Below are 22,945 nucleotides of genomic sequence, written 5' to 3' on the forward strand. Positions count from 1 at the left end.
GCTCTTTCCTACTGTAGTACGGTAGACAACGAGCTACAACCGTATTTTCATCAAAATGAGCGGCTGGACATTAACTCTGGTCTGTATGGTCAGCCGTCTGTGAGACGAGGGCGCAGGGACCGTCTACAAAGTGCAACACTGAAAAGAGAAACTATAAAAAAAATATTCAATAACTTCACTATTATTCAGAGTGTAGTGTCACCAAAATGCCACCAAAAATGTGCTTTGCCATAATTTTGAGGAATTTCTATTTGGGAGAAATATTCAGTAACACTAATATTCAGTGTAGTGTCACAAAAATCACCTCACCCTAACCCTACTTGAAAAAAAACTGTTTTGTAATGTAACATTAACTTTATATTGGTATTTAAAAAAATGTTTAAATACATAATCCATGTCTTATTATAAATTAGGATGTTATGGTATCAGTCTGAAAGGTAAATCAACACATTTTACTCAGTGGCCTTTGTGCCCTGACAAAAAACAAAGTGAAGGCCAAATGGACTTGCCCCTAAAATGATGAAATTCCCACCCACATGTCATATTTGGCTTTGACTTGGACTGAACATTTGCTCTCACTTTTCATAAAAATATCGGGATAAATATCGTATATCGATATTCAGCCTAAATATATCGGGATATGACTATTAGTCCATATCGCCCAGCCCTAGCGCAGCCTCAGTTTGGAGAAGCGGAGAGCCGCTCCAGCCCAGACGCTCAGCTTTGTACTGCAGTGAACGGGGTCCAGATGCAAAGCGAATTTTAACCACCTAAAACAAGGCCAATCTAAAAAAAATCTATATCAGTTCAAGTGTAAGTTGTATAGAGAAAATTCACACCGCTTTACATCGCTGTCAGTTCGCCCTTTCTTTTGGCACTACATTTTCTCAACCGTAGAACATCCGTATCCCTACGTATTAGAGCAACCAGGCCGTTGCACTAATGCATAGGGATACGGAGGCTCTACGGTCTGTGTCTATCTCTGAAATTGTTAAGTTTCGTTTTGATTGAAAGTAAACAGAGTTGCATGCATAAACCTCTTGACCAGCAACTGGGCCTCGCACTGTATATCCCAGCAGCACCGAGATCCTCCCAGTGTTATAGGCAGGTAGTGGCATAAAAGTGGCAACCTGTGGCATGTCCGTGGCATCTACTGGCACCCGGCATCGGCATGTAGTGGCATGGCAGTGGCTTTCTGTGGCAATTTGCGGCAACCTGTGTCGTGGACATGCCACAGGTTGCCACTATTGTGCCACTACCTGCCAATGCCACTGGGAGGATCTCGCTGTCTCTTGTATTTCGCCACTCGCAGATCACCTGTTGTGCTAATACGTAAGTAAAAGGATGTTCTACATTTGAAAAAATGTAGTGCCAAAAGAAAGGGCAGTCTGACGGCGATGTAAAGCGGTGTGAATTTTCTCTATACAACGTACACTTGAACTGATATAGATTTTTTTAGGTGGGCCCTGTTTTAGGTGGTTAAAATTCACTTTGCATCTGGACTCCCCTCACTGCAGTACAAAGCTGAGCATCTGGGCTGGAGCGGCTCTCTGCTTCTCCAAACTGAGGCTGCGCTGATCGGCAATTTCAGTAGGGAACAGACTGACTATAGATATGTACTTCATATGACCCCACTTCAAAAAACCCAAATTATCCCTTTAACATGGATTATATGTCGACAGGAACATAACTGGGCACGAAAAGCAATCTAGCAATTAAAATCTGAATACTGCTCAGTGGCACATAAAGCCAAAGAAAAAAAGCTTGACCGAATTTTATTCGACCAAATGGCCAATGACTGAAATAGAAAGAGTCACAATTGACTGTGTTTGCAATTTAACAGACACAGATTGTAACATGACATGAAAAATGAAACTTTCTCTGTCTCGCTCAGTCGACTGAACAAGTCTGTGGATGATTTGTTGAAGGTGTTGAATGCTGCTGGACTGTGGATTTCTTTGTGAAAGACTCGGGTCAGATTTCCACGACAGTCCAAAGTATTGACTTTATGCACATTGTCTCAGCGCCTCTCTGCTCCACTAACAGAACTATCATTTAGAACTGGAGTCCACTAACATTAACGACTGGATCCCAGCACTACACAAAGTTCCACAGAGCCCCTTCAATTAGTTTTAATTAAATGATTAGTTATTGTAATCTATTATTTGTACTACATTCCTGGGAAAATAAAATGTTATGTACAGTAATTATCTGTTTCCAGCCACCACTCTCCCGCTAAGCCGGGCCCTGAACGCCTTGCAGAAGATGAAGTAGATGAGCGGGTCCAGGCAGACGTTCAGAGCTGAAATCATGACGGTCACCTCCATCAGGTAATAAGAAACCTTCCTCATAGAACAATTCTTCCAAAGGAATATATCGATAAGGCGAAACAAGTGGAAAGGGACGAAGCAGAAGCAGAAGACACAGACCAGCACCAACATGTTTCTGTGTGACTTTGCAAGCTTCTTGGAGCTGGAGGACGTCGGCTGCCTCTGCCGCGCCTCTGACACTCTGCGGGAGGTGTTATAATAGAAGAAGATCAAGGAGACCAGGACAAACAGGAAGCTGATGGTGGAGAAAGTGTGTATGATTTTGTAGAGCACAGCAAGCTGGTCACTGTGGAAAGCTTCACACCTTATTGGAACAGAGGTCGAGTGTTTTAGGCTGTAGAATAACATGATGATGTAGGTGGTTGTCAGGGCCAGGAGGAAAACCCAGGTGACAGTGGAGATGATATGTGCAGCACGCACTGTCTGCAGGATGTGAGGTGCTGCAGATCCATGGACGATCTTCAGATACCTGGAGCCAGGAAGAGCAGGCGTCAGTACACAGTCGCAGTTTAAAGTTCAGCAGTTTAAAGTTTACCTGCTGCTCCCCTCAAATGGAAGTAAGGAATTCGTATGTTTAATGGGAATTTAAGAACAGGGTTCGGTGCAGTGATGATAGCACTTTTTCTCTTCTCTCAAAATAATGTGCTTCTTTAAAATCCATTAGGTTTTTCATTTTCTGTTTTCTGTAAACATAGGGCAGTAGTATGGTGCCATGGGATATTTATTTATTTATTTTATTTATTTATTTTTATTTATTTATGTTGTTTATTTCGGGCATGTCAATTCATAAACATCACATTTCATCATTGTTCAAATAATACAATACACATGGCCGAAAGGGAAAAGCGGGAGAAGCCAAAGCTTATCAAGTCCCGCCCCCATTACCCACAGGATAAAATCTTCATCCTGATCTTTTCTTGTCTTTTGCATTTTACATTTTCTTTTCTTTTTTTTTTACTTAACAACTTCTTTTGTTATGACCTTTGACAAAACATATTACAACAGTAGCATACAGAGCTGAATTCAAGCTCTAGACAGTACATACAGATTACATGTGTGTCTACTGTTGTGTGCCGATTTACAGGGCTAGTTGAGTTCTTCACAGCTAAGAAGAACTTGTGATAACTCACAGTAGTGTCACAGTGTTCGTACCCAAGTTATCTCACATTGTTGATACACATTATAACAACATCCTGCTATGTACAACTGGCATTGGCCTTGGACCATACAATTTTCTCAGGTTCAACTTATTGTTTGGGTACAGAATGGTATTTGTTATGCTCACATGCCGTCTCAACACAGTGTCTGCACAGTGTCTGTTGATTCGTGCCTCTGACCTTTATCAACCCTCCTGTATTGATCTGTACTGATCAACGATTGAATGTACATACTTTTTCTTGAAGCCACTTAGTGTTGCTGATTTTTTGACATCTTCTTCTAGCACATTCCATTGTTTAACACCTTTGACCGATAAAGAAAAGGATTTTAACGTAGTTCGTACTTTACTTTGCCTGAAAATCATGTTCCCTCTGAGATTGTGTCTCTCCTCTCTGTCTAGGAAGAGTATCCTGGCCAACTTCCTTTTTAGATGTATTTAGATGATATTCTCCGCAATGTGTGCATGTTTATAATAAATGCCACAGTGTGTGTCCAGCAGCTTTAAAAATCATGACAGAACTTGTAATTAATTGAATTTATCATATGGGAAACTGTTTTCCAGCTTGTCCTTGGGTACTCGGCTGCAGTGCTAATACCCAGGACTACAACCTGTAGTTCTCCCAGTAAACACACCACACTCTATGACTGTCGCAGTCCATCCTGACTGGCCGGCTGCAGTTCACTATGCTGCTGGAGTGTCTCTTGGCTTGACAGAGCAGATGGGCTGGATGTCTAAAGTCCAGGCTGCACCTCCATGGGCAGCCTGCTAGCAAATGCTCCCTTGCAATAAACTGAGTTGTTTTAGCTGGTTGTGTGTGGAGGGGCAGCCTTAACTGCGGACACTCTCCCTGCCTCTGCATGGCCCAGAGACAAGACATTGGTGTGTTCAACATGTGAAAATACAGACGCTGCTGTAAAAATGCTCAGTATGCTATAGCCCACTTGTATATAACTTGTTGGTTTCAAACAAGTTTGGAAACTGTGTGAAACATAAATAAAAACCGAATTTGATCATTGTGGAGGGTGTGGAGATCCATGCATAGCGTTCCTGTTTTTTTTCTTTTAACGTTCCACAACTTTCCCAGTGTTATGTTGCCCCTGTCCCAACTTGTTTAAAAAATGTTGCTGACATCAAAATTAGGTAAAACATGTGAAAATCCCCCCCCCAAAAAATCACTGTTGAGTCTCGAATGATCATATTGTATGTTATTTATGTTTGACACAGAAACCCAATGTTTTTGTGCAAACTTCAGTGAAGAGGTTCGTGGCCAATGCCAGGCCACTCTGCATACACAACCCGGCCTACCTGTTAGCAGCGATGTATCCCATGAACAGGACGCTGGCGTACATGTTGAGGAAGAAGGCAGAGAAGCCAAACTGGCAGAAGACCAGGAGGGTGGTGCTGACATATTTTGTGATGCGGATGGGGAGACAGAGGCAGAGCAGGAAGTCAGCGGCCGCCAAGTTCTTCAGGTAAACTGTCATGCTGCTGGATGCCTGACGCTGAGCTCGGCAGAAGTAAAACTTGATGATGAAGGCATTGAGGGAGAAACCAACCTGCACAGAAACCAGGTGAGCCGCATGGCAACAACAGTTACACTCAAAAGTTTTGGCTGGACAAAAGATTGAATCTTTAATTTCTGTAAAACAAATTGATTTAAGTAATTGTAATTTAATAGCAAAGATCTTTTGAATAAGTCACTTCCCTCCCTCAGATCCAGTCAGCCATCAGAACTTTTAAAGCTCACCAGAAACACCAGACTGTAGACAACCATGAAGAAGGGGTTTGCCGAGGTGTCGACCTCAGGACAACCATCCACTGCAGTCTGGTTTGTAACTGACGACTGGTTGACAGATGAGGTCATTTCCTCAAATCCTTGGTCACTCATTTTTCTGGTTGATCTAAACGAGATGAATCCACCTTACACACGAAACACACCGCCTGCGACAGAAATGCATCCAAACATCGGAATAAATCATTCGTTACGTGTGACCATGACCATACGATCAAGATATAACGCTTACAGGAACCACGGAAGGATTCAAACATACATCCTGCTCAGTTGTCAAATATAGATTATAGATTTTAAGATATAGATATTAGGATATTAAAATGTTGTCTTCAAAGCCATAGAAGTGCAAAAGAAGAAGACAAAATACCTGCAGTGTTTTCCTGTGTGTCTGAGGAGGTCTGATAGAGAGACTGGTAACTGGACTGCTTCCGTCTACTCTGCTTTTACAGCGGAAGAATGGCAGCAAACCCACGTGCGCTTATGATGTCTTCAACTGCGTGACATCTCACTGCTGTTGAGATGCAACCTTGTCTTCCTGTCTAGTTCTGATGAACAGGCCACAAGTACCACTGACAATATTTAGAGGCCATGCTGTCGGTTCATGGAGCCACAATGTTTCTCGGTTCACACCAAAAGCATGTTTTAATGTCTTAGCACGGCTTGTCAAAAATATTTTTGTTCTGTGGCCCCAGAAATTGCTGGAAAATGTGCTGTATCTTTAAAAATATCCAATTTTGTTGCATCAAACTTGGCCCGAAAATGTCTCAATATCTTACTAAAATATATCAGAAGTTTGCACCACAAGATGGGATTTTTTTTTTGCTGCAAAAGTGGCTGTAAACGTCCCAATGTCTGGTTTAATATGTCTGGTATTGTCACCACAAATACAGCTGGAAAATGTCCCAGTGTCTCATTAAAAATATCCAGTGGTGTTACCTGTTGAAACGCAGTCTTGACAGCAGTCACTGGCTTGCTTAGCTGTAATGCCACCACCATCCCCTCAACCCGTCAACATAAAAATCCTGCTGAATATGACACGCACAAATCTGAACTTGTTCATGGCTTGCAGAAATGTAAGAAAAATAAAACGGCAACATTTTATCTGGCAATTTTGCTGAAAAGTCAGTGAAAAGAGGAGATTACACTGACACATCGTGGTGTTCCTGTTAGTAATGTTTCTAACTCCATGCTTATCCTGGGCTTTATTGATCTGCATCCTAAACATCCAGAGGTTAGAGGAGAAAAGGAAAGAGACTGAAGGGAAATAACTAAAAGAACAGAGAAGAAAGTTTCTGATGAGTTCTGAGTTCAGTCAGAGGCGGGTTGGTGCATCTGTTGCTAGCTAGCTTGGAGCTAACATGTTTATAGATGTTAATTATTTGGCTAATCGAGGACAAATAAACACAAACGGTTTAATGTAAAAAACAGATTCACTTTTTGTCAGTGGGCATCATGAGAATAGTAACGACCATAAAATACGCTTTTTCGTGGTCTTATCACTGATAAGAGAGGATGTAATTAAAATAAAACCACACAGAAAGTTCTGGAGTTGTGACCGACCCGACTGAATCCAACACATCTGTGAATCCCTGCTATCTGTCATGACTCTGGATTTATGTTCTTTGTATCATGTCTTGTTGTGTCTTTGTTTTGATTTTCCATGCCCCACTGTGTCCTTTAAGTGTCTCTTTTGTTCTTCCCTGTCTGTAGTTCTGTTCCCTCCATGTTCTCTCCTCTGTGCTCCTCCCCCTCGTTACCTCACCTGGCCTCCTCCCTCCTCTCTCTCCTCTCCCTCCCTCATCTTGTCATTAGTGTCTGTGTATTTAGTCTGTGTCTTCCCTGTAGTCCATGTCCGTTCATTGTCTCTGTCTGCATCTCCTCATAACTCTGTCCACGTCTGCTCATGTTCTGCCTATTTCCAGTTCCCTCATGGTATGTTTTGGTTTTACATTTTTTGATTTGAACTTTGCCTTTGATTTGTACTTTCTCCTTTTGTTTGTACTTTGTCTTGCTGTTTTTGTTGCTACTTTGCCTTGCTTTCTTTTTCTACTTTGCCTTTTGTCTCCCTTGGATTTTTGCATTCAGCTTTGATTTAAATAAGCTCACCTTTTGTTTCCCCCATTTCCTTGTCCCTTGAGTAACTGCATTTGGGACCAACTCGTATCTCCATAGTTTTCCCTTTAACCCCGACCTGACACTCTCCATGATGATGATGCAGGTTGAGCCGGTTGATGACTAAAACATGACATTAATAATCTTTTTATCTTAATAAAAAGATTATAAGCCCCTCTGTGTTTAGCACAGAAGAACAGGAACCCCCACAAAAATTAAACATATGGTCGGTGTGAGAAACTGTGACCTTGACTGTTTTATGTTAGGATGCATTCAGAGACCTGAGACCCTAATCCTAAACCCGAAAAAAGATTTTATATATATATATATATATATATATATATATATATATATATATATATATATATATATATATAGATATATAGATATATAGATATATAGATATATAAATATATATAAAAATATATATATATTTTTTTTTTTTAAATAACAAAGGAGTAAATTATATACTTGTCTAACCCTAGTTATATAATAATATGATACACTGCAGTTTACAGTTATGGCCAAAATAACACACACTTGTGTGTTTGGTTTCACTTCAGACAGGAGTGATGTTGTGTGAGACTTGTGAAGTGTCATTTGTTCGCATGTGCATGGACTAGTAAATCATTCTTTATTTTAAAATTGTAATCCCCTTTTTTACTGATTGTATCTGTAATCAATAACATCTTTTTTTGTCATACTTTTGAAGATATCACGTTAGAATATTATTTTGTTTAAAGGGAAAGTCCCCCATACAAATGTTTGTTTTGTTAAAGTATCCGATATTCATTATACTGAGGTATCAAATAAAATTCAGCCAATGGTATATAAATTATAGGTAAAAGTATTACATTTTCAACAGTTAGATCAATCATTAGATCATCATTAGATTAGATTATACTAATCTGATATATCTAATTATTGGACTTAATGTCGATGTTTTGTTTTTTTTAATTCTGTTGCTGATCAAATTAATTGACACAAAAATGTGCTTTTGCTGTGATGCAGAATGTAATCAGCAAAGTAACGAGTGAAATTACAATATTTGCCTCTGAAATGTAATGGAGAGTAACTATATTTATGTTTAAATAATAAGATTAAATGATATTTATTTTTCTCTAATCTTTATTTTGCATGTGTTTGGTACTGAGGTAATCCAAAAGTAATGTAAAGTAATCAAGTTACACCCACATAGAACCTCTTCTTGATCTGCCACCTTATCATGGTGAGGGGTTTGAGCACTTGAATGATCCTAGGAGCTATGTTGTCTGGGGCTTAATGCCCCTGGTAGGGTCTCCCAAGGCAAACAGGTCCTGGGTGACGGGTCAGACTAAGAGCAGTTCCAAAGCCCTAATGAAGAGGTTAAGATCGAGGAAGTGTATGTCACCCGGATTGGTGTCACCGGGGCCCCACCCTGGAGCCAGGCCTGGGGTTGGGGCTCGCAGGTGAGTGCCTGGTGGCCGGGTCTTTGCCCATGGGACCCGGCCAGGGGCAGCCCGAATAAGCGATGTGGGCCCACCCTCCAGTAGGCGCACCACCCGCAGGAGGGTTCTGAAGGGGCCAGTGCTTTGTGATTTGGGTGGCGGTCATTGGCTGGGGCCTCCAATGGCCCAATACCCGGATGGTGACTCTGGCCATGGGGACATGGACTGTCACCTCACTGGGTGGGATAGAGCCTTAGCTAGTGCGAGAGGTTGAGCGGTACTGGCTAGACATAGTTGGGCTCACCTCCATGCACAGTCTGGGCACTGGAACCCAACTCCTTGAGAGAGGCTGGACTCTCTTCTACTCTGGAGTTGCCGCGGTGAGCTGGTGTGGGCTTGCTTATAGCTCTCCATCTCAGCCGCCATGTGCTGGAGTTCTCCCCGGTGAGTGAGAGGGTTGCCTCCTTGCGCCTTTGAGTCGGGGATAGGTCTCTTACTGTTGTTTCGGCTTGTGGGCCAAACAGCAGTATAGAGTACCCGGCCTTCTTGGAGGCCCTGGGAGGGGTACTGGTAAGTTCTCCAACCAGGGACTCCATCTTTCTACTGGGGGACTTCAATGTTCACGTGGTCAGTGACAGCGTTAGCTGGAGGGGTGTGATTGGGAGGAACGACCTCCCCGATCTGAACCCCAATGGTGTTCTGTTGCTGGACTTCTGTGCTAGTCACAGATTGTTTATAACGAACATGTTCGAGCATAAGGGTGTCCATCAGTGCACGTGGCACCAGGACGCTGTTGGTCGGAGGTCAATGATGGACTTTGTGGTCGTGTCATCTGACCTCTGACCGTATGTCTTAGACACTCAGGTGAAGAGAGGGGATGAGCTGTCAACTGATCACCACCTGGTGGTGAGTGAGATCCGCTGGCAGGGGAGGAAGCTAGACAGACTTGGCATACCCAAGCACATTGTGAGGGTCTGCTGGGAATGTCTGGCGGAACCCTCTGTGGGGGAGATTTTCAACTCCCACCTCCGGGAGAGCTTTGATCAGATCTCGAGGGAAGTTGGGGACATTGATCCTGAACGGACCATGTTCTCCACTTCCATTGTTGATGCGGCTGTTTGAAGCTGTGGCCGTAAGGTCTCCGGTGCCTGTCGCAGCGCAATCCCCGAACACCGAAAGAAAGGGATGCTGTCAAGCTTGTTGGGTGGTGGTAGGAATACTTTGAGGATCTCCTCAATCCCACTGACACGCCTTCCATAGAGGAAGCAGAGGCTGGGGACTCAGTGCTTGATGGTGGATGAGATCTGCCCTGAGTACCTCAAGTCTCTGGATGTTGTTGGGCTGTCTTAGCTGATATGTCTCTGCAGCATCACGTGGCAGTCGGGGACAGTGCCTTTTGGACTGGCAGACCAGGGTGGTGGTCCCTCTATTCAAAAAGGGGGACCAGAGGGTGAGTTCCAACTGTCGGGGGATCACACTCCTAGCCGCCCTGGGAAAGTCTATTCCAGGGTACTGGAGATCTTGGATTCAGAAGGAATAATGCGGTTTTCGTCCTGGCTGTGGAACACTGGACCAGCTCTATACCCTCCGCAGGGTGCTCGAGGGTTCATGGGAGTTTGCCCAACCAGTTCACATGTGCTTTGTGGACATGGATAAGGCGTTCAACCGTGTCCCTCATGGAATTCTGTGGGAGGTGCTTCGGGAGTATGGGGTCGTAGGCCCTTTGTAAAAAGAATAAGATACCGGATACAAGTGGCCGAAATGAGTTTCCTCCGTAGGGTGGCGGGGTGCTCCCTTAAAGATAGGGCGAGGAGCTCTGTCACCTGGGAGGAGCGCAGAGTAGAGCTGCTGCTCCTCCACATCGAGAGGAGCCAGCTGAGGTGGCTTGAGCATCTGTATCGGATGCCTTCCTCGGGAGATGTTCCTGGCATGCCCTGCTGGGAGGAGACCCTGAGGAAGACCCAGGACAACCTGGAGTGACTATGTCACTCGGCTGGCCTTGGAATGCCTCAGGACCCTCCCAGAAGAGCTCGGGGAAGTGTCCAGGGAGAGGGAAGTCTGGGTGTCCCTGCTCAGACAGCTGCCCCCGGCGACCCATCCCTGGATAAGCTGAAAAAGATGGATAGATGGACCCACATAGAAAATAGGCAATCGAGTTAACAGCAGCAATGCTGGAGACAATGTGTTCAGACTAATGCTGATCACTCACATATTTCCATGGTCATGCATGCTGGGACGCTGTGATTCAGACTCTTGAAGTGATGGATCCTCGGATTGTGTACCTCGGTCTGGTACCCAAATAAGTAATTCCAGAGAATAACGTCAATTCTTTAACTCAAATAAAAAAAAGGCCATGACAAGGGTCTGGTTGAAATTCAGGAAAGTGACTGGACATCGTAGAAGTCGTGAATGCCAAAAAGAATAAATCAGTTTGTAAAGAGAGTGTAGTGACCCGGACCCAGTGATCCCTACACTGCAGTACAAAGCTGAGCGTCTGGGCCGGAGCGGCTCTCTGCTTCTCCAAACTGAGGCTGCACTGATCGGCAATCTCAGAAGGGAACAGACCGACTATAGATATGTACTTCACATGACCCCACTTCAAAAAACCCAAATTACCCCTTTAACATGGATTACATGTCGACAGGAACATAACCGGGCACGAAAAGCAATCTAGCAATTAAAGTCTGAATATTGCTCAGTGGCACATAAAGCCAATGAAAAAAAGCTCGACTGAATTTTTGTCTCAGCGCCTCTCTGCTCCACTAACAGAACTATCATTTAGAACTGGAGCCGCTAACATTTACAACTGGATCCCAGCACTACACAAAGTTCCACAGAGCCCCTCAATTTGTTTTGATTAAACAATTATTTATTTTAATTTATAATTTGTATTACATTCCTGGCAAATAAAATGTTATATACAGTAATTATCCGTTTCCAGCCACCACTCTCCCACTCAGCCGGGCCCTGAACGCCTTGCCGAAGATGAAGTAGATGAGCGGGTCCAGGCAGACGTTCAGAGCTGAAATCATGACGGTCACCTCCATCAGGTAATAAGAAACCTTCCTCATAGAGCAATCCTTCCAAAGGAATATGTCGATAAGGCGAAACAAGTGGAAAGGGACGAAGCAGAAGCAGAAGACACAGACCAGCACCAACATGTTTCTGTGTGACTTTGCAAGCTTCTTGGAGCTGGAGGACGTTGGCTGCCTCTGCCGCGCCTCTGACACTCTGCGGGAGGTGTTATAATAGAAGAAGATCAAGGAGACCAGCACAAACAGGAAGCTGATGGTGGAGAAAGTTTCTATGATTTTGTAGAGCACAGCGAGCTGGTCACTGTAGAGGGCTTCACACCTTATTGGGACGGAGGTCAAGTGTTTTAGGCTGTAGAATAACATGATGATGTAGCTGCTCATCAGGGCCAGGAGGAAAACCCAGGTGACAGTGGAGATGATATGTGCAGCTCGCACCGTCTGCAGGATGTGAGGTGCTGCAGATCCATGGACGATCTTCAGATACCTGGACCGAGGAAGAGCAGGCTTCAGTACCCAACTTTAACAGATTACAGTCACAGTTTAAACTTCAGCCGCAGTGCTAATACCCAGAACTATGACCTGTAGTTCTCCCAGTAAACACACCACACTCTACGACTGTCACAGTCCATCCTGACTGGCCGGCTACAGTTCACTGTGATGCCAGAGTGTCTCTGGTTGTGACAGAGCAGATGGGCTGGATGTCTAAAGAGCAGGCTGCACCTTCATTAGCAGCAGTTGTTTTAGCTGGTCATGTATGGAAGGGGCAGCCTTAACTGTGGACACTGTGCTTGCCTCTGCATGACCCAGAGACACAGCTGCGAGCCAAAGACATTGGTGTGTTCAACATACGCCACTGTATGCTCAGTATGCCATTGCCCACTTGTATATAGTTTTTTTGTAACGTTCCACAACTTTCCCAGTGTTATGTTGCCCCTGTACCAACTTGTTTGAAACATGTTGCTGACATCAAATTGGACATTCTAGCAGAAACGTACATCATCTGTCCTGTCAGTGTTTCACTAAATAAAACTTGTTTTATTAAAAAATGTCTAAAACTGATTCGATGGTGAATTTCAGTGGGTTGTTCCCCCTCCACAACCAAGTTGTTATCATTCACATCAGTTGATTAAAAACTACAGCCTGCATATATTCATTTTTTTTTTTTTTTTTTAAACATTTGTTTATTGATTTTTCAGTGACATAACAAAATCAAGAGGTGACAATTCCAGATTCAAAAAAGTGTCAAGTATAACAAGACTAAAAATAAAAATAAATAAAATGAAATCAGATAATGGGTAAATAATGGTAAAAAAGAAAAATAGAAAAAACTCACAACTAGTAGACAATCAGGGTGGCTACTCTGGAAAAGCTGCAAAAATCAATCCCTCAAAATGTGCAAAAAATGGACCCCAAGTTTTATTTAACTTTACAAGAGGACCATGTATCGAGCACCTAATTTTCTCCAACTTCACAGACTGAAAGATGTCCCTGATCCAAGACGAATGAGAAGGTGGCGCAGGAGACTTCCACCTCAATAAAATCAAACATCTAGCCAATAAGGAGACAAAGGCTACAAAGTCAGCTTTATATTTCAGAAGCTGCAAAGTAGGAGGTAAAACACCAAACAAAGCGGTGCATACTGTTGGATCAAACTGAATCCTTGTACAAACAGAAATAGAGTTAAATATCTGTGTCCAAAAATTATGTAGTGAAGGGCAAGACCAAAACATATGGACATGGGTAGCTGGAGCCTGATGACATCTAATGCACATGGGATCGACATCATTATAGATTTTGGAAAGCCTAACTCGAGTGAGATGGGTACGATTTTGCACTGGGTCCGACCGTGTCTAGCACAAATAGATGAAGAGTGAACCCAATGCAAAATGGCATCCCACAGCTCCTCCGAGATCTCCTCCCCTACATCCTCTTCCCATTGGGTTTTAATTTTATGCTGCGGGGTTAGCTGCAAGGAATGAATACGATTATATAGATGTGAAATAGCACCCTTAATGGTAGGAAATGGGATTAAAAAGGAGTCAATTAGAGAGGCCTCTGGTAGACTTGGGAAATTGGGGCTAAGATTGCAGATGAAACTATGAACTTGAAGATATATAAAAAAATGTTGCCATGGCAAATGGAATTTCTCAGAGAGTTGTTGGAAGGATGCAAATATAAGTCCCTAAATGCCTTGATGCCGTAGTCAGACCACAAAGAAAAAGCCCCATCAATGAAGGAGGGATGAAAAACAGGGTTAGCTGATAAAGGAGCTAGGAGAGAGAAAGTCTGTAGACCAAAATAGCGTCGAAATTGCTTCCAAATTTTAAAAGTGGATTTAACTAAGATATTATTGCAAAAAAGGGAGAGAGAAAAGCTAAGAGGAGCGTGGATGAGAGCAGTCAACGAAGCAGGTTTAGCAGAAAACATCTCCATACTCAGCTATGTAGGAGGAACTGGTGGCCCCTCCAGAGAAATCCAAAGCTGAATTACTCTAAGGATGGAAGCCCAGTAATAAAACCTCAAGTTAGGAAGGGCCAAGCCCCCAAGGGTCTTAGGTCTCTGCAACAGCTCCTTTTGCAAACGAGGGACCATCCTGTTCCATATAAACAGTGATTGATTTGTCTAATTTGTGAAAAAAAGACTGAGTGAGAAAGACAGGTATGCAGATGAAGAGATAAGACAATTTGGGGAGGATGTTCATCTTAACCGAATTAACCCTGGCCACGAGGGAAAGAGGCAACAGTGACCACCGTTGAAAGTCCTTCCGTATATATTCTAACAAAGGGACAAAATTAAAATCAAACAAATCTTCAAATCGGTCTCTAATCTGAATACCAAGGTATTTAAAGCCAAATGGAACAATTTTGAATGGGAAACCCTGAGCAGCATCTTGGGCACCTTGATTTAAAGGACACAGCTCACTCTTGTCCAGATTTAGTTTATAGCCTGAAATCTGACCAAATGAACTAAGGATGTCAAGAGCAGCTGGGACTGAGACAGAGAGATTGGACACATATAGTAATAAGTCATCGGCATAGAGGGAGGCCATCTGTTCAAGACCATATCTTGTTATTCTAGTAATGCGTGGCGAAGCGCACTAGCCAGAGGTTCAATAGCAACAGCAAATAGAAGAGGACTCAGAGCAGCCCTGACGAGTGGAGCGGTGCAAAGGGAAATAATCTGAATGGGTGACATTAGTTCTGACTGAAGCCACAGTGGATGAATAAAGCTACTTAATCCAAGAAATGAACTCCTTGTCAAAACCAAATTTCTCCAAAGCGTAAAAAAGATAACTCCACTCCACTCTGTCAAAAGCCTTCTCCGCGTCTAATGAGATTACGGCTTCTGGCCCCATTGATGTAGAAGGATTATAAACAACATTAAGAAGTCGTCTGAGATTAAAGAACCCATGTCTGTTCTGGACAAAACCTGTCTGATCAGGAGAGATTATCAAAGGCAAAACTGATTCCAGTCGCAGAGCTAATAATTTGGACAGAAGTTTTACATCTACAGATAAAGGACTAATTGGACAGTAACTTGAGCAGGACAGAGGGTCCTTATTCTTTTTTAAGAGTAATGATATGGAGGCCTGATTTAGAGTCTGGGAAAATTTAGAAAGAGTAAGAGATTCATTGAACATTTCGATCAAAACTGGTGCCAATTTGTCAAAAAAGGACTTGTAAAACTTGGTCGGAAAACCGTCCGGGCCCGGACATTTTCCAGACTGCATAGAAAATGTTGCCTATTTAAGGTCATCTATGGTGATTGGGCCCTCTAACCACTCAGCAATATCAGCATCAACCCTAACCAACTCCAGTGAGTCAAAAAAACTATCCAGAACTGACAGATCAGACCCAACCTCCGAAGTATATAAAGAGGAGTAAAACTGTTTAAACTGATCATTACTTTTTTTAGGATCGGTTGTGACGCCAGAAGGAGTATGAATTTGAGGAATCTGCTGAGAGGAGGAAGCCTGTCGAAGTTGATGGGCCAAAAGTTTGGTCGCCTTATCCCCAGATTCATAATAATATTTAGCCTTAAATAAGAGCTCCTCAACTTCTTTAGTGGAAAGAACATCAAACTCAGCCTGAAGAGAGAGATGATCTTTATATATGTTAGGGGATGGGGATGAAGCATAGATATTATCAAGCTGGGAGATTCGTAACCTCAATTCCTTAAATTTTTTTTTCCTTTGTTTGTTCACGTTGCTGCTATATGAAATAATTTCACCTCTAATGTATGCTTTCAAAGTCTCCCAAAGAAGGGAGGCTGAGATCCCTGGGGTTCTGTTGGTAGTAAGAAAAAAGTCAATTTGATTAGAAACAAACTTAACAAAATCCTCATTAGATAGCAAGCGCGTACTAAGATGCCAAGGGGGGCACGTACATTCGCGCTCCTGTATGAATAACTCCAGTGTGGTCGGAGCATGATCTGATATTAGAATAGTATAAGAGCAAGACTGAACAGAATGGACAAATTGGTTGTCCAGGAGAAAATAATCAATATGAGAAAAGGAATGATGTACATGACAGAAAATAGAATACATTTTGCCAGATGGATTAAGAAAGCGCCATGGATCAGAGACCGAGAACTCATCCATAAAGGATAAAATGGTCTTAGAAGACTTTGAGGGCACTCCTGGTCGAGTAGAGGAAAGATCTAATACAGGATTAAGCCAACAGTTGAAGTCACCCCTCATAATGAGCAGATGTGTGGACATGTCAGGTAACTTGGCGAACAATTGGTGGAAAAAATTGTTGTCATCCCAGTTTGGACCATACACATTAGCCAGAATCACAGAATTACTATATAGCTGCCCCGTTACAAACACAATATGGGCACCTAATTGAAGGTGATGAAGAACTTTGCTACGTTTAATAGGCTGATTTAGACCATTGCAGTTTCAGCTAGCAAATTTGAGTCCTGTCCCTGATTGTCGTGGCACCCTAGACTGCTGCATGCTAATCAAGTATTAATGTACACTGCAGCATGGAATGTATAATAGTCACAGAAATAAAATAAAACAAGGGCGACCTGACAAAACAAAACACAAAACACACAGCGAAAGAAAAGGGAAGAACTCCTCACACACCCACCCACCACCCCATGAGCTGAAGCGTCTTCCCAAACCAGATGCGAGCGAATCCCACAAACTACCAAAAACATCCTAACATGCTCCAATAACTGCACAAACCACTAGTGCTCATCCGAGTTTGTAATAAAGCATAAAATAAATATGTAAACAAACACAGTAGCAAAATATGAAAAGTGACTCAAGACCAAGTGTCACGAACTTAAAAGCAGGGCAGCTTACCAACAGAAAATGGGTTAACTTTACCCTCAGTTTACCAAACAAACTGCCAGCCGCTTTCAAACTGCAGCTCGAGAAAAGATACCAGACTTTAAAGGTTGAAACGCTGGGGGCGTGTCAGTTAGAGGCGATGGAACCACGCCCATGCGCGGGGGGATTCACACAGAAAGCCGGCGCTGCGGCTCCTAAAGAGGCGTGACGGTACACGTCATGTTAATGACGTCGATGTTTCCCCAGGTGTTCCCCCAGGTGTTCCCCCAGGTGTTCCCCTTGTAATCTAAACCCACGGACAGTTTATAATCATATGGATGCTGTTATAATGTGTAGTGATTGAGATCCTGACCCACCTGGAAAGTGACGGAGTTATGTTTTTCGTGCTAAATTACATAATTATACATGATCACCATCAGTAAACAGGAAGCTGTCTGACTCTGTCACTTGCGGGGACGGAGGCCGTTTTCTGGGGGAAAGTTCCCTGAAGTCTTGGTCAGGAGGGCTGGCGGTCGCAGTGATTTATTTTCATCACAAACACTCGGTGAGTTAAAGTCTTTGCCGGGGACAAACGCTGTTTTCTGAGCAGGAGGACAGGCAGAGGGCGGACAGGAGGACGGACGCTTCTCCACATACAGCTGAGGTATTTGTTTTCCTCATAAGTTGCCAAAGACAGTTACTACGTTACTTTTGTTCGGTCATGTAACGTTGCTTTGTGAGACATTTCTCTGTATTTAGTTGAGTGAAGGACCTGTGTCAGACTGTCAGACCGACACGCCCTCGCTCTGCGCCTCCGGATTATCCGTTCACACTGGGACGGCTCACCACGTACCGCCGGTGGGACCCGCCGTCAGCGGGAGGGAGAGGGTCAGCGGCGGCGGCCACATTATTCCGGTGGCACCCGCTGACTGGAGAGTAAGTGGGAGAACCGCTGAAGCTGACGCGCTGAAGGTATTTATACCACTTCCGCAGCAGGGCCGGATTTATGCTAATCATTTGCATGATTTCTGACCCGCCCATTAAATCCTGAACACAGAAATGTTGAACAGTTTGTGAGCCTAGCTCCAAAATTAAATTCTAAATGGTCGAATGGCTTTTACATGTTTTAAGTAAATACATTTATGACCTGTTTAATGTGTTTAGAAGAAAATGGCTGATTTTGCTTTACACGGACTTTAAGTTTACCTTAACAAAGTCCATTGCAGTGGCTGGGTCCCCAAAGGTGTGTGTAGCTCCACCGGGAAGAGTGATCCTCAAAGTCGCGGGAAACCTCAATCCAAACTTCACTCCAGGACATGAATGTAAGAGACGTTTAATGTCCATTAATGCAGCATGTTTCTTCGCAACCGCCGAAGTACAGTCTTTTGGCTTGGAAGAGAAGAGGAGAGTCCTTGGAAGCCTCGCCGGCCCGGCATAAAAGGTCATTCCTCACGTGAAAAAAGTGCACACGAATCACAAAAGGTCGGGGTGGTTTACCCTCACTGGGCTTGGATCGGAGAGTGCGATGTGCACTGTCGAGCAGGGGCAACTCATCCAGGCCGAGAGAGTCCATCAGCAGCTGAGCAATAAATGCGGTTGGGCGCACACCTTCGGCCCCCTCCGGCACACCCACCAGCCGTATGTTGTTCCTCCTCGCTCTACCTTCCAGGTCCTCACATTTATTGGTCAGCAGTTTAACCTCGGCTTTCACCGTGGAAACTGTTGAATCCAGTGAAGTTAGCAGGTCACTGTGGTCAGTGCACCCGCACTGCAACTCCGTGATAGCTTGATCATGGGAGCTAAGTTTTTGTTGCATTGGTTCAATTGCGTGCCTAAGCTCCTCTCTTACCGAAGAAATGTCAGCAAGTATATTTTGCCGCAAATGTCCCCTTTCAACTGGTCTAACATAGCCCGGTGGTGATCCAAATTGGGCGCACACCCGTGGTCCGTGACCACCTTCGGCGGAGATGTGGGCTCAGTCGAGGGAGAAGCTTTAGTACGGCCTGTGCGAGGCGAGTTTCCACGTGCAGCTGCCATTGTTGGTTGAAATTCCCCAAAAACACACCGAAACTGAACAAGTACTTGTCACAATTGTGTACCGCCGGCCGAAATAATGAAAAGAAGCTGTTAAAAAGTTAAAATAAACACAAACTCGCGGAGCAAAAGGGAGACACGTCCTACATGCTTGGTGTCCAACAGCACCCCCCTAGCTTGCATATATTCTATGAATAGATAGCATTTCACACCTAGCCCCATGGTTTCCATCAGTCATGGAGCATCTACATAGGACACTATGACACTAATAAAAGTTGTGCAATACAGCTCTTAGTATATGACTCACAGGAGGTGACATTAATATTCTGTATATAGATCTGTCTTTGAACTATGACTTATGAACTTTATTAGAAGAGAATATAAGATTTGAATAAAACATTTTTGGTGGAAATGAACATTTCTGGTCCTAAATTCAGAGTAAGCATTTATTTACAAAAATTTGGGAAAACATTAAAAAATACATAAATTTTTTTCACTGATGAGTATCGAATGAGTATATGCCCAAACGGCTTTGCGAATTATCATATTATATTTATGTTTTACACAGTAGCCCAACGTTTTTGTACAAACTTCGGTGAAGAGGATCGTGGCCACTGCCAGGCCACTCTTTATACACACAATGCCACATTGCCAACCAGGCCTACCTGTTAGCAGCGATGTATCCCATGAACAGGATGCTGGCGTACATGTTGAGGAAGAAGACAGAGAAGCCAAAGTGGCAGAAGACCTGGAGGGTGGTGCTGACATATTTTGTGATGCGGATGGGGAGACAGAGGCAGAACAGGAAGTCAGCGGCCGCCAAGTTCTTCAGGTAAACTGTCATGCTGCTGGATGCCTGACGCTGAGCTCGGCAGAAGTAAAACTTGATGATGAAGGCATTGAGGGAGAAACCAACCTGCACAGAAACCAGGTGAGCCGCATGGCAGCAACAGTTACACTCGAAAGTTTGAGCTGAACAAAAGATTTAACCTTTCATTTCTGTAAAACAAATTAATTTAAGTAATTGTCATTTAATAGCAATGATCTTATACATGAGTCACTTCCTTCCCTCAGAACTTTTAAAGCTCACCAGAAACACCAGACTGTAGACGACCATGAAGAAGGGGTTTGCCGAGGTATCGACCTCAGCACAACCATCCACTGCAGTCTGGTTTGTAACTGACGACTGGTTGACAGATGAGGTCATTTCCTCAAATCCTTGGTCACTCATCTTTCTGATTGATCTAAACAAGATGAATTCAAATTAGAACACCTTACACACAAAACACACTGCCTGAGACAGAAATGCTTCCAAACAGCAGAAAAAAAATTATTCATCACATGTGACCATGACCAAAAGATCAAGACACCACGCTTACAGGAACCACCGGAGGATTCAAACTACCATCAACTCTAACACACATCCCACTCAGTTGTCAAATATAGACTTTAGATTTTTAAATATAGATTTTCGGGTATTAAAATGTTGTCTTCAAAGCCGTAGAAGTGCAAAAAAGAAGATTAAATACCTGCAGTGTTTCCCTGTGTGTTTGAGGGGATCTGAGAGAAAGCCTGGCCACTGGACTGCTTCTTTCTACTCTGCTTTCACAGTGGAAGCAAAAACACGTGCGCTTATGTCTTCAAATTCATACCTATAGATAAACTTAAAAACCACACACGCTCACTCACTGCTGTTGAGAGGCAAATTGTCTTCCTGTCTAGTTCTGATGAACAGGCCACAAGTACCACTGACAACATTTATAGGCCATGCTGTCGGTTCATGGAGCCACAATGTTTCTCGGTTCACACCAAAAGCATCTTTTAATGTCTCAGCATGCCTTGTCAAAAATATTTTTGTTCTGTGGCCCCAGAAATTGCTGGAAAATGTGCCATATCTTTAAAAATATCATAATTTTGCGCCACAAATTCTGCTGGATATTTACCAAAGTCTCTTTAATGATCTGGTTTCGTTGCTGCAAAAGTGGCTGTAAACGTCCCAATGTCTGGTTTAATATGTCTGGTCTTGTCACCACAAATACAGCTGGAAAATGTCCCTGCATCTCGTTGAAAATATCCAGTGGTGTCACTTGTTGAAACAAAGTCTCAAACAGCAGTCACTGGCTTGCTCGCAACATTTTATCTGGCAAGTTGGCTGAAAAGTCAGCGTAAAGAGGAGATTACACTGACACATGCATGGTGTGTCTGTTAGTTAATGTTTCTAACTCCATGCTTATCCTGGGCTTTATTGATCTGCATCCTAAACATCCAGAGGTTAGAGGAGAAAAGGAAAGAGACTGAAGCGAAATGACTAAAAGAACAAAGAAGAAAGTTTCTGATGAGTTCTGAGTTCAGTCAGAGGCGGGATGGTGCATCTGTTGCTAGCTAGCTTGGAGCTAACATGTTTATAGAAGTGAATTTTTTGGCTAATCAAGGACAAATAAACACAAATTGTCAGTGTTTGGCTAAAGGGAGGACTATGGATAAAGGGAAGGTAGACCCAAATGCAGTTACACACGAGAGGCAAGGATATGGGGAAACAAAAAGCGAGCTTTATAACAAAAGCTGAATACAAAAACGAGAGCCAGGAACAAAAGGACCAAAATGGACAAAACGTAGCAGTAGCAACACAAAAAGGCCAGACAAAGTAGCAACAAAAACCAGCAGGACAAAGTCCAAAGAAAAAGGCAACGTTCAAGTCAAACATGGAAAACTCAAAACCAAAACATACCATAACGGGACTTGAAGAACACGGACAAGAGCATGGACGTAGACAGGGGCTGACAAGAACAATGACCAGACAAGGAGTGAAGGGAACACAGAGACTAAATGCACAGACATTGATGACAAGACGAGGAACAGGTGAGGTGGACCAACAGGTGAGATAACGAGGGGAATGCATGGATGAGAACACTGACAGACAGAGGGAAGAACATAGGAGACACTTAAAGGACACATGAGGGCATGGAAAAATCAAAACATAAGACACAAGACATGATACAAAGACATGGAAATTAGACACAAGAAACCACAAGACAAAACCAGACAAGAACACAACGAACAAGAATCTACAGTCATGACACAAATAGTACAAGGTAAAAAACAGATTCACTTTTTGTCAGTGGGCATCATGAGAATAGTAACGACTATGAAATACGTTTTTTCATGGTCTTATCACTGATAAGAGAGGATGTAATTAAAATAAAACCATCCAGAAAGTTCCAGTGTTGTGACAGATCGTTGTGCCTTTGTTTGTTCAGACACTGAAGGTGTGGTGTCATCCCGGGGTTTCCACACAGCACAGGATCAAAGATGCATTGACAAGATGCTCATAAAATACTTTTATGTTCTTGTTTTGCTTTTAACTTTCTCTGTAAAATGAGTAATAAGGTTTATCTATTATCAGAGGAGGAGTGCTGTCTGGGCATTAGTTAAGGACTTCAAATATTGAGGTCATGAGTACAAATTTCCCCAGTGCACTTTTTAGAGTTCAACGTTCTGAAAATGTTATATGATATATATCCATTTTACATGCATCTAAAATTTGACAGATTTAAAGCCAATGACTTTTTTCAGAATCTGCATTAAAAAACACATTGATTACACAAACAATTGAATGTGTAATCATAGAAAAACAACACAATGGCACTATGACCTCAGCTTGTGCTGTATAAATCACTGACTCATGATGATAAACTTTATGTTTAGGTCTCTGTGAGCGAAGCTTCTCGGTGTCACGTGCTTCCACAGACCCGCTCCACGCAGACTATATAAAGGT

The 22,945-nt window shown here is 43.1% G+C and overlaps 2 protein-coding genes across 4 annotated transcripts; both read right to left on the bottom strand.

Moving 5' to 3' along the window:
• Positions 1–2,207: 2,207 nt before the first annotated feature.
• Positions 2,208–5,377, bottom strand: LOC115589472 (P2Y purinoceptor 14-like). The gene is made up of 3 exons (XM_030430375.1): positions 5,237–5,377; positions 4,795–5,045; positions 2,208–2,799 (listed from the first exon to the last, which is right to left on the bottom strand). The coding sequence occupies exons 1-3, from the start codon at positions 5,375–5,377 to the stop codon at positions 2,208–2,210; spliced, it is 984 nt and encodes a 327-aa protein (XP_030286235.1).
• Positions 5,378–11,729: 6,352 nt separating this feature from the next.
• LOC115590154 (P2Y purinoceptor 14-like) lies at positions 11,730–21,961 on the bottom strand. Of its 3 annotated transcripts, XM_030431424.1 has the most exons (6): positions 21,899–21,958; positions 20,700–20,769; positions 20,261–20,414; positions 19,836–20,086; positions 12,175–12,339; positions 11,730–12,051 (listed from the first exon to the last, which is right to left on the bottom strand). In XM_030431424.1, the coding sequence occupies exons 3-6, from the start codon at positions 20,399–20,401 to the stop codon at positions 11,748–11,750; spliced, it is 861 nt and encodes a 286-aa protein (XP_030287284.1). In that variant the 5' UTR covers positions 20,402–20,414; positions 20,700–20,769; positions 21,899–21,958; the 3' UTR covers positions 11,730–11,747. The 3 variants fall into 3 exon arrangements, with proteins under 3 accessions (XP_030287284.1, XP_030287269.1, XP_030287277.1); XM_030431409.1 differs by having other exon boundaries at positions 11,730–12,339; XM_030431417.1 differs by lacking the exon at positions 20,700–20,769 and having other exon boundaries at positions 11,730–12,339; positions 21,899–21,961.
• Between the last annotated feature and the right edge of the window lie 984 nt (positions 21,962–22,945).

Source organism: Sparus aurata, chromosome 1, assembly GCF_900880675.1.
Source record: "Sparus aurata chromosome 1, fSpaAur1.1, whole genome shotgun sequence".
Classification (NCBI taxonomy): domain Eukaryota; kingdom Metazoa; phylum Chordata; class Actinopteri; order Spariformes; family Sparidae; genus Sparus; species Sparus aurata.